Source organism: Pseudorasbora parva, chromosome 13 (genome assembly GCF_024679245.1).
Source record: "Pseudorasbora parva isolate DD20220531a chromosome 13, ASM2467924v1, whole genome shotgun sequence".
Taxonomy (NCBI): Eukaryota; Metazoa; Chordata; class Actinopteri; order Cypriniformes; family Gobionidae; genus Pseudorasbora; species Pseudorasbora parva.
Window position 1 is genome coordinate 23,933,055 of NC_090184.1, and position 12,517 is coordinate 23,945,571.

Genomic DNA, 12,517 nt, shown 5'->3' on the forward strand with positions numbered 1-12,517 from the left:
GCTGCTCGTATGAGGAGGTTTGCAAGGTTTGATTACGGACTCCAGCACGGTTAGCGCTCACACTGCATGCGAACCGCGCTCGAGTGCCAACTGAACCGTGCTCTGGCCCACCTCTTTCAAGCAGGCCAGGGCCGGCTAATCGAGCCGCACACAATTAGGTTCGGAGCACTCACACTAGTCAAACAAACCACGCTTTGGTGGTCAAACGCACTTGGGCACAGTTTAAACTGGCTAGTGTGAGTACACCCTAAGAGAGATGCGTATACTCAACTACCTCGGCTTGTAATAGCCCAGTCGCAAACACAGATTCTGGCTTCTCAACCACCTAGACTGTTAGGGTCTCAGAAACAATATTGCCAAAATTTTGCTATCCCCCGCCCAAAGGGTATCTTTTCTGGGCACAGTCATAGACTCAAGACTGAATGCGCGGCTTACATCACAGCGCACGGTATCTGTCCAGAGCGTGGTGGCACATTCAAAGCCGGGACTCCCGTTCCCCTGAAACGTTTTCAGAGGATGCTCAGCCTTATGGCCTCTGCATCGTCAGTACTCGGGCTGGGTCTGTTACACATGCGCCCCCCTACAGTGTTGGCTATACTTCCACGTTCCAGCTCATGCATGCAACTTCCCATCAAAGTGAACCACAGCTGTATCAAAGCTCTGGCTCCTTGGAGAGAAATTGTGTGGTATCAGAAGGGTGTTCTTATGGGCACAGTCAGAGAAACAGCTACACATAAACTGTCTAGAGATGAAAGCGGTCACCCTGTCGCTGAGAGCTTTCCTTCCACACATAAAGAACCACCATGTCGGTGGTAACGTACATAAATCGCCAGGGCGGCCTGAGATCAGACTCTCTTCTCCGCATGGCGAAGCATCTTTTTTTATGGGCAGAGCACAGTCTGAGCTCCCTAAGGGCGGCTCGCGTGCCAGGTATTCTGAATCAGGGTCCGGATATGTTATCCAGAGGACCCATTCCCCCAGGGGAATGGTCTCTTCACCCACGAATGATTCAGTTAGTTTGGAACACCTTCGGCAGAGTAGAAGTAGACTTCTTCACCTCAGAAGACAATACTCACTGCCCAATATTTTTCTCCTAACGCAGGGACGCCCTGGCCCATGTTTGGCCCAGACTCCCTCTATATGCTCCCTCCGATCGCGATGCTGCCGCAAACCATCAAAAAGATCAGGGAGACAGTATCCACAGTGCTTTTAATAGCCCCACTTTGGAAGAACTGTACATGGTTCTCCAAACTGATTCAGCTGTCAGACACAGCCCCATGACCCATTCCGCTGAGGAAAGACCTCCTCTCCTCACACAGGCGAAAGGGAAGATCTGGCATCCCAGTCCCGAGCTGTGGACCCTGCGCGTATGGTCCATCAACGGGTATCTGGAGACCTCTCTGACAACCTCTCTGAAGTTATGAACACTATTTCGGAAGCTAGAGCCCCCGCGACCAGGCGGCTCTATGCTTTGAAGTGGTCAGTGGTTTTCTAACTGGTGTGCTGCGCTAAACATTGACGAACATTCATGCGAGGTGGCAAAAGCGCTTGCTTTTCCCCAAGAGCTAATGGATGGTCATTCCCCCTCCACGCTCAAAGTTTATGTCACCGCTATAGCAGCTAACCACGCTCAGATCCTCAGTCCCTATTTGGTCTCACTAGCATATAGGTCTAAGAACCTAATCTGTCCTATAGACATTAAAGCCCACTCCACTAGAGGCATGGCCTCGTCTTAGGCTTGGTCATGTAGCACTTCCATGGAAGATATCTGTGCGGCGGCAGGCTGGGCCTCTCCGTCCGCTTTTATCAGATTCTACAATTTGGAGGTCCCAGCTTTACAAGCAGTGCTTTTCTCCATCTAAGGGCTCTATCTGCAGCCCTGGCAACACGATTGCTTATATTGCATTCAGCGTATACATAATCGTTCATAAGCACCATTACACTCTTCCATAGATCCGACTATGTCCGGTCAAGTGTTCAAACGAACCGACTCTTCCGATAATTTCATTCCCCTTATGAAGCCCGCCTGTGTCGGTCTCTCTAGAGATTGTTTTAATTTTCCTCATTTCAGTTGGGGATTTTGGGCCAGTCAGCACGCACAGCGTTTTACATTGTGTTCCCATATGCAATATGAGAGACCTCTCGATAGGGAACGTCAATTTTTAAAACCTGATACCTATGGCGAAACAGGGCCTTATATAGCCTCCAGTATGCTAATTGAATAGTATGCTACATAGATACCTTTATATAATAAAGTTTTGCTTAGGGGTGTTCGATTCCATGTTTTTTTTAAATCGACTCTGATTCCCGACTCCCACTATGGGAGTCTATGGAATCGACTCCTCGACTCCATTTACTTCACATCAAAACAGGGCAGAGTCCTGCAACGGGTCGGGTACCCGCGGGTATCCGCGGGTACCCGCATAAAAGTGGCTAAAACGGGTGGATTATGACATTTATAAAATTCACGGGCGGGGATGCGGGCGGATAATTAACTCTGTGCGGGCGGGTAGTAGCGCGGATGGGCGGATGAAAAATATGTGCAATATTTCTGTGGCAAAGTGAACGCGAGAGCGAGAGAGAGAGAGACCAGGGCGTGATTGTGAATGAGCGTCACCTGCGAGCCACACCGGTCTCGAGTCCTCTGAGGGAGCTCGGAAGCATATAAGGACGAGAGATCACCAGACCTGGATTTGACGTTGAGTTGTGTTTACGTTTTATTATGCGTGTGCGCATGGGAGATGTCCATGAAGGGCTACTCACGTTACTTTCGTTTTGTTTGGTTAAGTCTTTTAAATGTTCGCTGGTTCCCAGCTCCTTCTTCCCCCATCCAACATTTTGTAGGCTATTACAATTTCTATGTCCAAATTACCATTACACATACACGCAACAATGATATACCATTTGACCCATCACGTCACCACCACTGCGACATTGAAACTTTAGTTGATGCCTCTCGTAGCGCAGATGCGAGCGTTGCAGGAGTAGCAATGGATGAAGTAAAAGTAAAGCTGGTGAGTGGAGTAGCTATATGAAATTGTTGACAATGAGTCTTTAAAGGCACTTTTGCCTGTTTCATTAGCCCATTCATGACGCTGTTGATGTTGAGAGAGGTGTAGGATAAAAAAATTAAGCATTTTAATTTGAATGTTTTAGCGTGTGTGATTTATCGCGGGCACGGGTCGGGTAACGGGCCAAATATTAACGGGTCTGGGCGGGTACGGATTTAATTTTGAAATTTTCACGGGTCACGGGTCGGATCTGGTGCTAAACCTTGCGGGTACGGGCGGGGGCGGGTCTCCAAAAATGGACCCGTGCAGGACTCTGAAACAGGGTAAGAAATCTGAAAAAATAGCTGTTGTTACATATTTAAATTATTTCCCCCTGACACAAGGTCCTAAAATCCTGTTATTAAAACCGCACACTTTTAGCATGGCCGTCCAAATTAGTCCAATTTAGCGATGACTTTAGTGGCTATTTCTGTGTCTATTGCCAATAATTTTACATAGGAAAAGTCACAAAAAAAGATGTGATTGTCGAGTGATGGCGCTAAACGCACATGATCATTGTCTTAAAAGGTGAGTTAAAGATACTAGACTATACATAAAAAATGCACACTATTGATGCGTTTCTTCTTGATGTCAGAATTTTTATAATTTACGGTTAGTTTTGTAAGGCCGCCCAAATCGTCCCAATGGAGGCTAACGATCGGCGGGTGAAGGTCGCTGCGCGTTCGTCTTTTCAGCGGGGAAAAGGGGATTTTATTCCAATTCCTCGTTATCTGACTCCATTTAATGATAATTTAGAATTTAGGTTAGAATGCCAATTGGTTATTTGGTCATTCATTTTTAAAAGTTTAAGTACACATTTAATTATTCCGTTTAACCCTTTGTTGTAATTATACCCAACCTGAATAATTCCAGAGCAAGTCAGAATCAATCAAAGTGTAACAATTTATTTACAGTCAGGTAAATGTATAAAGCCAATTACATTTGTCAATTCAAAGGTAATCCATATATAACATCAAATACTCTGAAGAGAAGAATGAAATATATACCTGACTTCTGAAAACTACATAATGCTGGCTATCTTGAGACATCCAACATTACGGGCTGACCGCTTTAAAGTGTCAAGCCCTGAGCTCTTTGCAACATTTCCTTAAATACCCAGAAACAAATGCACAAACTCTTTGAAGTGTAAACACTAGTTCACAATGGGAATTTGCATTGATCAAGACTTGTATTGATGTAAAGACCAAATGGCTGAAAGCCACACCCACCATACTAATACAATATATCTCTAAACTCTTAAAACATTGATTATCTTTTGGTTAACTTCTGTGGAGTTGAGATATTTGTACCAGTCGCACTGAGACATTTCAAATTATATCAAACGCATATAATACTGTATCGTGTGGATTGACATTGTAATATAGAGATTCAGTGTGTGTTTTCAGTGATCTCAGCATGAAAGAGGGAAGGAATTGGGGGAGAGTGGGTCAAAAGGGAAAGATGTAGATTAGCTGATAGTGAGGTGAGACTTGCGTGTGAGACTTGCGTAGTGAGGTGGTGTGTGAGGGACAGTTCAGATGTTAATCTCCGTTATTTTCTCAGAGTCCTTGTTCCTCATTCTGACAATTCGGCATCTACTATTTTTTTCAGTCTTACAGTTTTAAATATTTATTAATAGTTTATCATAAGACTGTAAATAGGTACAATAGAATATAAATACAATATTCCACCACTGTGTTAAAAATTTTGTGTTAAAATAGAGTTTGTTCTGTAAAATGAGACCATTTTTATAAATTTACTCCAATGTATGTGGGTAGGGCGCTCTTTTAAATTCAGATATGCCTAATTCTCAAGCTGAAGTGGCTAAAAAAACCTTGCTCAAGGTACAGGAAATGTATGGGTGCTTTTTAATTAGCTCCCTAGTTCACTAGTCAGGGCACTGATCAGGGAGTCAGCCCACTGACTTATGACCTGATCAGTGCCCTGACTAGTGAACTAGGGAAGTAATTGAGACGCAGGGTAAGTGTTATTTCCTGACAGCACAGCCCTCGGATTAGACAAAGCAAAGCTAGTTTACAACATAAATTATAAATACTTATATATGTGTTAAATAAGTTAGAAGAGTTCAACATATCATTGGCTGTTCCTACTATATTGTTACCACAGGTATTTCTCCTTTTTTAATTTTACACGATATATACACGATATACACGAATAACACGATCACAGGGTACTGTGTATCAATAGTACGAGTGTGAAATCTTGTGGAATAGATAAGCCAAAATATTGAGATGATTCTGGCTCTAACAGTGATCATATTTATATTATGATATATGACAAAAGCTTTTTTATGTCAGTTTCATATGCCATATATCACTAACATATTGGAACAACGGCTTCAATAGAGCAGCACAACTAACTAACTGTAATTTTTGGACATTCCCTCTTTCACTTTCAGAAACTTGATTATGATTAATCCAAAAACATAACATATAAAAGTTAAGATGATGTCAGGGGTGAGTAGTTGTTGTTTGCATGCATGTTCTTCCTGTGATCATTTGACTAACTCGATGACAATACGTAAATAGTGTAAATGATGTGCTGTCCCTAGATTAGATTTTTCTACTTACTTCAGTTAAAACTAATAACCAGTGTAGCACTGTTTTTTATAACTTTTGCAGTGGTACAAACTCAATGAACTACAAACAAGTTACTGTTACTGGCATTGACATGTTGTGAACATCATAGCTTTAATTTCCTGTTGTTACATGCAGCAGCTGTTGTCGTCACATCAGCACCATGTTATAGTCACAAAAAATGTCAGACATAAATGTCAAATATAAATACAAAGTTCTGTCATGAAACTGCAAGGTGATAGCTCCTTAAAGGGATAGTTCACTTTGAAATTAAATTTTGATATGTTCTAGCTTACCTCATGGGCATCCGAGATGTATTAGGATTAGGAGTATTAGTGTAGGAGTTTCCCCAGTAGTTTCAATTTTGATCATTTTAGGTCAAACCGTTCTTGTCTGTGCCTCACATAATGCAGGTCTATGGTCACCACCTCAAAGAGCATACACAGAGAAGTCCAAATGAAAGAATCCCCCATCGTAAGTACACACTGATGGCCTAAGACACGAAACGAGCAGTTTGTGTGAGAAAACGAACAGTATTTATATCGTTTTTACCTCTTGTACACCACAGGAAACACGCACACGCGCCCTCGGATCAGATGGACGTAGTGGTTTACAAGTAGGGCTGTGTATTGCCAAGACTCTGGCGATACAATACGTATCACGATACAGGGGTTACGATATTGCGATTTTGTAAAAGAGGCAATATATTGCGATATTTCTTTTTCACTAATCATATGCAATGTGCAATCTAAGTTGAAGGAAATGTAAAGTTACTGCAGGATTCTTTGTGTAAATGTTTTAAAGGTTCACAGTATAGCAGTGGCTATTTAACAACAGAAAGTGTAGTCCATTTCATGACTGAATGACTGTTTGTTTTATATTTAACACAGTAGCCCTGATCACCCAGAACGCCTTGTTGCAGCGAGAAGCCTTTTTTGAATGGATTTTGTTTGGCAGAGAGTGTTATGCGTGCTGCTTATGCGCCCTGCCCCCTCGCGTTTAAACCGCTTGCTGCACCTTGCGTTTTTGAAGGAGCGCTCCGAGCGCATGAAGTTGAAAAAAGTCAACTCTGAGCGGAAAAGCGTGCAACATCATCGCGCTTATTTTCTGTTGTCCAATCGATAGGCAGGCCTTCCGTTGTGTTGACCGTTACATTGATTTGACTGACAGTACAGGTGATTCGGGGGTTGCCTAGAAACATTAAAGCGCACTGCTCATTTTTGAATGAGAAAACGCCGACCAAAAAAGGGAGTGCAGTGCGCCTCGCGTTTTCGAACCTGAAAAACGCGTTCTGTGTGATCGGACCCTAAAGCTGTTTTCTATAAAGCAGTCTATTGTAGAAATTGCTATTTCAAGTAACGTTACTGAACTGCAGAGCTGGTGCATCCATATCCACATCGCAATTATCTTTCGTTCTCCTGCCACCGCTGTCAGTTTTGGAGTGTGTTTATTTTGTTACTGAGAGGAAATCGTGCAGTACATTCTATCGAAATGCTTCTCAGCAGCGCGGGTGACGTCAGGATGTTAAGCGAGCTCTCTGTTTCAATGTGTTTCCCGAGTATTAGATTATAACTTGGTCTATTTTGCAAACAAAATGATTCTTGTCGATTTCCTAGTGGCTTCTTTTTAGCTGAAGCCAACATGAGTCCACACTTCAGCTCTGTATACTGCAAGAGCGGAATAATTCTATCGTCTTGAGAGCTGGGTTTGCTAATGTAAAAACTAGTGATGCACGCACTTTTACCTTGCGCTTCTCCGGCTCCGCATCCGTTATATGTTCTGAGATAACACTGCCATCTAGCGGTTGGGCATTATACAGTCTGTGGTTTAAACCGAACACAAAGCCACGAATCTTGGATGTAAATAAATAAATATATAAATATCGATACAGCGTTTTTGAGAATCGATACAGTATCGCCAAACATAATATCGCGATATTCACGTGTATCGATATTTTCTTACACCCCTAATTTAAAAGAGGTAAAAACGAAATACTGTTCGTTTTCTCACACAAACTGCTCGTTTCGTGTCTTAGGCCATCAGTGTGTACTTACGATGGGGGATTCTTTAATTTGGACTTCTCTGTGTATGCTCTTTGAGGTGGTGACCATAGACCTGCATTATGTGAGGCACAGACAAGAACGGTTTGACCTAAAATGATCAAAATTGAAACTACTGGGGAAACAAATACTCCTACATCTCGGATGCCCATGAGGTAAGCTAAAACATATCAAAATTTAATTTCAAAGTGAACTATCCCTTTAACTGAATTTGTCATCGATCACATCATTATATTGGACAGCTAATTGGTTGCTGTTGCACCAGCTGCCAATGCTCAAAATTCAAACAATTGACATTGTTTGCTGTTAGCAGTCTGCAGTACGCTTTCAGAAACCTCCACCTCCTCACATATATAAAGTAGCATCATGATTATTTTCGAAAGTGTATCATATATATATATATATATAAAGATACACTTTCGAAAATGATCATGATGCTATTTTATATATGTGTGTATATATTTATATATATATATATATATATATATATATATATATATATATATATATATATATATATATATATATATATATATATATATATATATATAATTTTTTTTTTTGATTTTTTATTGGCAAATAATACAATAATAATAATTAACCTTTGTATTGTCTTTTACAGTATAAAACCTAAGAAGAGGGTTGCAGGATGCAGCTCCAGTGAAATTTAGCAGAAACCATGCAGAATTACAATTTGATTTCATATTGACTGTAATTTTAACTAAAAGCAAAACTGTCAAGGCAGCTTTGAATATTTGACTTTGATTTAAGTTTTAAAATATTTTAAAATGCTTTTAAACAAGTTTGAAGGTTTACAGGCCTTACGGACAGAGATAATTCTTTTACAGTTTGCACATTTTTTTACATTCATCTTTTCTTTACTCTGCAGGAACTAAAGGACAGATGAATAAAAGCACATTTAAAAGGTTTCTTGCTCTGTCGTGTGCTATCACTATTATTTTCACACTGATTTTGGCATACAGAAGCAATCATCCTCTTTACCAACATATGGCTTATTTATATAATATGCAGAACATCTCAGAGGCTTCGATAACGCACATCAAAATCTCAGAGCAAAAAATCACAGAGGCTTCAATAACGCCCATCAAAATCTCAGAGCAAAAAATCACAGAGGCTTCGATAACGCCCATCAAAATCTCAGAGCAAAAAATCACAGAGGCTTCGATAACGCCCATCAAAATCTCAGAGCAAAAAATCACAGAGGCTTCGATAACGCCCATCAAAGACTCAGAGTATTTCATGGTGTCTGCGTTTATCGACCACAGACTGGACGGGGTCATTCGAATCATCAGCATAATCAAGAGGAACAGTCTTCAGCCACTTTACTGTGTTTACTGCAACACTGAACATGACTGCAGAACTGTTCGGGCAGATGTCCAGATACACACAGACCATTTTGGCTTCCCATTTCATGTCTCAGATGTGATTTGTGAAGGCAAGCACATGCAAAGTGCAACACATGTCCTCATATCAACTAAAGATTCAGACAACAATAATACAGTGTTTCTACCAATAAAAAATCGTGTCATAACAAATACTTTCAAGTTTGACTTCACCATTTGTATCTCGAACCTTTTTGGCGACTACAACAATGTACTGCAGTTTGCTCAAACTATGGAGATGTACAAGCTTCTGGGTGTACAACACGTGGTCATCTATAACACTAGTTGTGGACCAGACCTGGAAAAGCTCTTAAAACATTATGAAACAGAGGGGACACTGGAGATTGTTTCATGGCCTATTGACAAGTTTTTGAACCCGTCGCCGGGCTGGAACTTCCAGGAACACAAGGGCGATGTCCATTATTATGGTCAGTTAGTAACACTTAATGAGTGCATTTACAGACACATGTATCAATCCAGGTACGTCCTCCTGAATGATATTGATGAGATCATCATGCCGTACAAACACACCAATTTATCATCTCTTATGAAGGATCTCCAGTCTGCTCATCCCAGTGTAGGGGTGTTCCTCATAGAGAACCACATATTCCCCAAAACACAGTTTGAGGACAGTGGGAAGTTCAAACGAGCAGAATGGAATAATATTCCTGGTGTCAATATCATGGAGCACATTTACAGAGAACCTGATCGAAAGAACATTTACAATCCCACAAAGATGATTGTCAACCCAAGGAAGGTGCAGCAAACCTCAGTGCATTCCACTTTGAAAGACATTGGAGGTGTTTACCATGTACCGTTTGATGTATGTAGAATTGTTCATGTGAGAGTCCCACTGCAGGGGCATCTTACCAAAGACAAACTGTTTGTAGACAAAAGAGTCTGGGATTTTGAGCAAGATCTGATACGGAACGTTGACCAGACATTACATTTTTCAGGTTTGTTAAAGCCTTAAGTTTATTATAATTAGGCAAATGTGAGACATTTAAAATCTGTTTTTTTTTTTTTTTTTTTTTTGTATGTTATTGTTGTTTATAACTATTTGATGACAATTGAGAAATATAATCTCAGCCAACTGAGCATAATCAATTTAATTAAATAATTAATTTTGCATTATTTTATGTTTGATATTAATTATAAATATAAATATAATACTTTAGATTTGTTTTTTTTTTCATTGCATGCAACAGTGTGTCACGTTACAGACAAAGGAAATGGAAAATGGTGCGAGGACTCAAGTGCAGGAGAAAGATTATTTATTTACAAAAACAAAACATAAACTCAAAACAAAACCCACGAGGGGGAAAAACACATAATAGAATAATATAAATACAAACTTAAACAAACCAACAGAATCACGGGGAGGACGGAAGACGCAGACATTACACAAGGATCCAACACAGACTGACAAACACAAGGAGATTATAAAGGGAACAAACAAGGCAGATAATGAGGGAGAACAGGTGGGGCAAATTAACCAATAATCAGATAACAAGGGGGAGGGAACTGACAGGGACACGAGCACATGCTCAACATAACAAAACCCACAAGTGCACACACGACAGGACAGGCATGTGACATTACCCCCTCCTTAAGGAGCGGCTACCAGACGCTCCACTAGGGACGGGAGGGACAGACCCGGGCGGGACGGGAGGGACAGACCAGGGAGGGACGGGAGGGACAGACCAGGGAGGGACGGGAGGGACAGACCAGGGAGGGACGGGAGGGACAGACAAAGAAGGTACAGACAAGGGAGGGGTAAACAAGGGAGGAACGAGGAAAACAAAAAGTTCAGGAGGCCATGGTGGCCCACAAAGTTCGAATGGCCAGGGCGGCCCACCGAGTTCGGGAGGCCCACCAAGTTCAAGCGGCCGGGGCGGCCCATAGAGTTCAGGCAGCCAGGGCAGTGCGGGTAGAGCAGGGCGCCAGGGAGGCGCGGTGAGAGCAGGGTGCCAGAGAGGCGCGGTGAGTGCAGGGGGCGCCAGGGAGGCGCGGTGAGAGCAGGACGCCTCAGCGGCGCGGTGAGAGCAGGACGCCTCAGCGGCGCGGTGAGAGCAGGACGCCTCAGCGGCGCGGTGAGAGCAGGACGCCTCAGCGGCGCGGTGAGAGCAGGACGCCTCAGCGGCGCGGTGAGAGCAGGACGCCTCAGCGGCGCAGGCAGGGCGTTGGGGAAACTTCTCCAGTCCAGCAGTATCCACCGGCACTGGGACCACCGGAATACGATCTGCTGGCATTGGGACCACCGGAACATGATTTGCCGGAACTGGGACCACCGGAACACGATCCACCGGCACAGGGACCACCGGAACACGATCCACCGGCACAGGGACCACCGGAACACGATCCGCCGGAACTGGGACCACCGGAACTGCCTCCGGGGCTTCGGATAAAGCCCTGTGCTCCTTCCACGCATGCAGGACTCCCACCACAGAGCATCCCATCACAGCCCTCCAGGCCGTTTCCGGACTCGGGACCACCGGAACGGAGTCCACCGGCACAGGGACCACCGGAACACGATCCACCGGCACAGGGACCACCGGAACACGATCCACCGGCACAGGGACCACCGGAACACGATCCACCGGCACAGGGACCACCGGAACACGATCCACCGGCACAGGGACCACCGGAACACGATCCGCCGGAACTGGGACCACCGGAACTGCCTCCGGGGCTTCGGATAAAGCCCTGTGCTCCTTCCACGCATGCAGGACTCCCACCACAAAGCATCCCATCACAGCCCTCCAGGCCGTTTCCGGACTCGGGACCACCGGAACGGAGTCCAACGGCACAGGGACCACCGGAACACGATCCACCGGCACAGGGACCACCGGAACACGATCCACCGGCACAGGGACCACCGGAACACGATCCACCGGCACAGGGACCACCGGAGCACAATCCACCGGCACAGGGACTACCGGAGCACGATCCACCGGCACAGGGACTACCGGAGCACGATCCACCGGCAAAGGGACCATCGGAGCACGATCCACTGGCACAGGGACCACCGGAGCACAATCCACTGGCACAGGGACCACCGGAACATAATCCACCTGAACTGGGACCACTGGAACAGGCACGGAGGGAGCCTTTCTTCTCCTCCTCCGTTTCAAGACCACCAGAACTGGGTCCATCGGCATTGGGACCACCGGAACACGATCCACCGGCACCGGGACCACCGGCACAGGGTCCACCGGAAGTGGATCCATAGGTACCACCGGACTCCGGAGAGGGGCCCTCCTCCGCTGTCCAATGAAATAATCCACAGTCACCTCGAATGTTGCCCCCTCCAGTGCCCTCATTACAGTCCAATCGAATGGTTTGTCGAGGGCATAATTGAAGAGCTCCTTAAGAGTTTCATCTCTGTATCCCAGTCCCTCTGCAGC

At 44.1% G+C, this 12,517-nt stretch overlaps 1 protein-coding gene across 1 annotated transcript; it reads left to right on the top strand.

Moving 5' to 3' along the window:
* Window positions 1–8,733: 8,733 nt before the first annotated feature.
* On the top strand, window positions 8,734–10,083 carry LOC137039314 (uncharacterized). Its single transcript, XM_067414670.1, has one exon. The coding sequence runs from the start codon at window positions 8,734–8,736 to the stop codon at window positions 10,081–10,083; it is 1,350 nt and encodes a 449-aa protein (XP_067270771.1).
* Window positions 10,084–12,517: the final 2,434 nt, after the last annotated feature.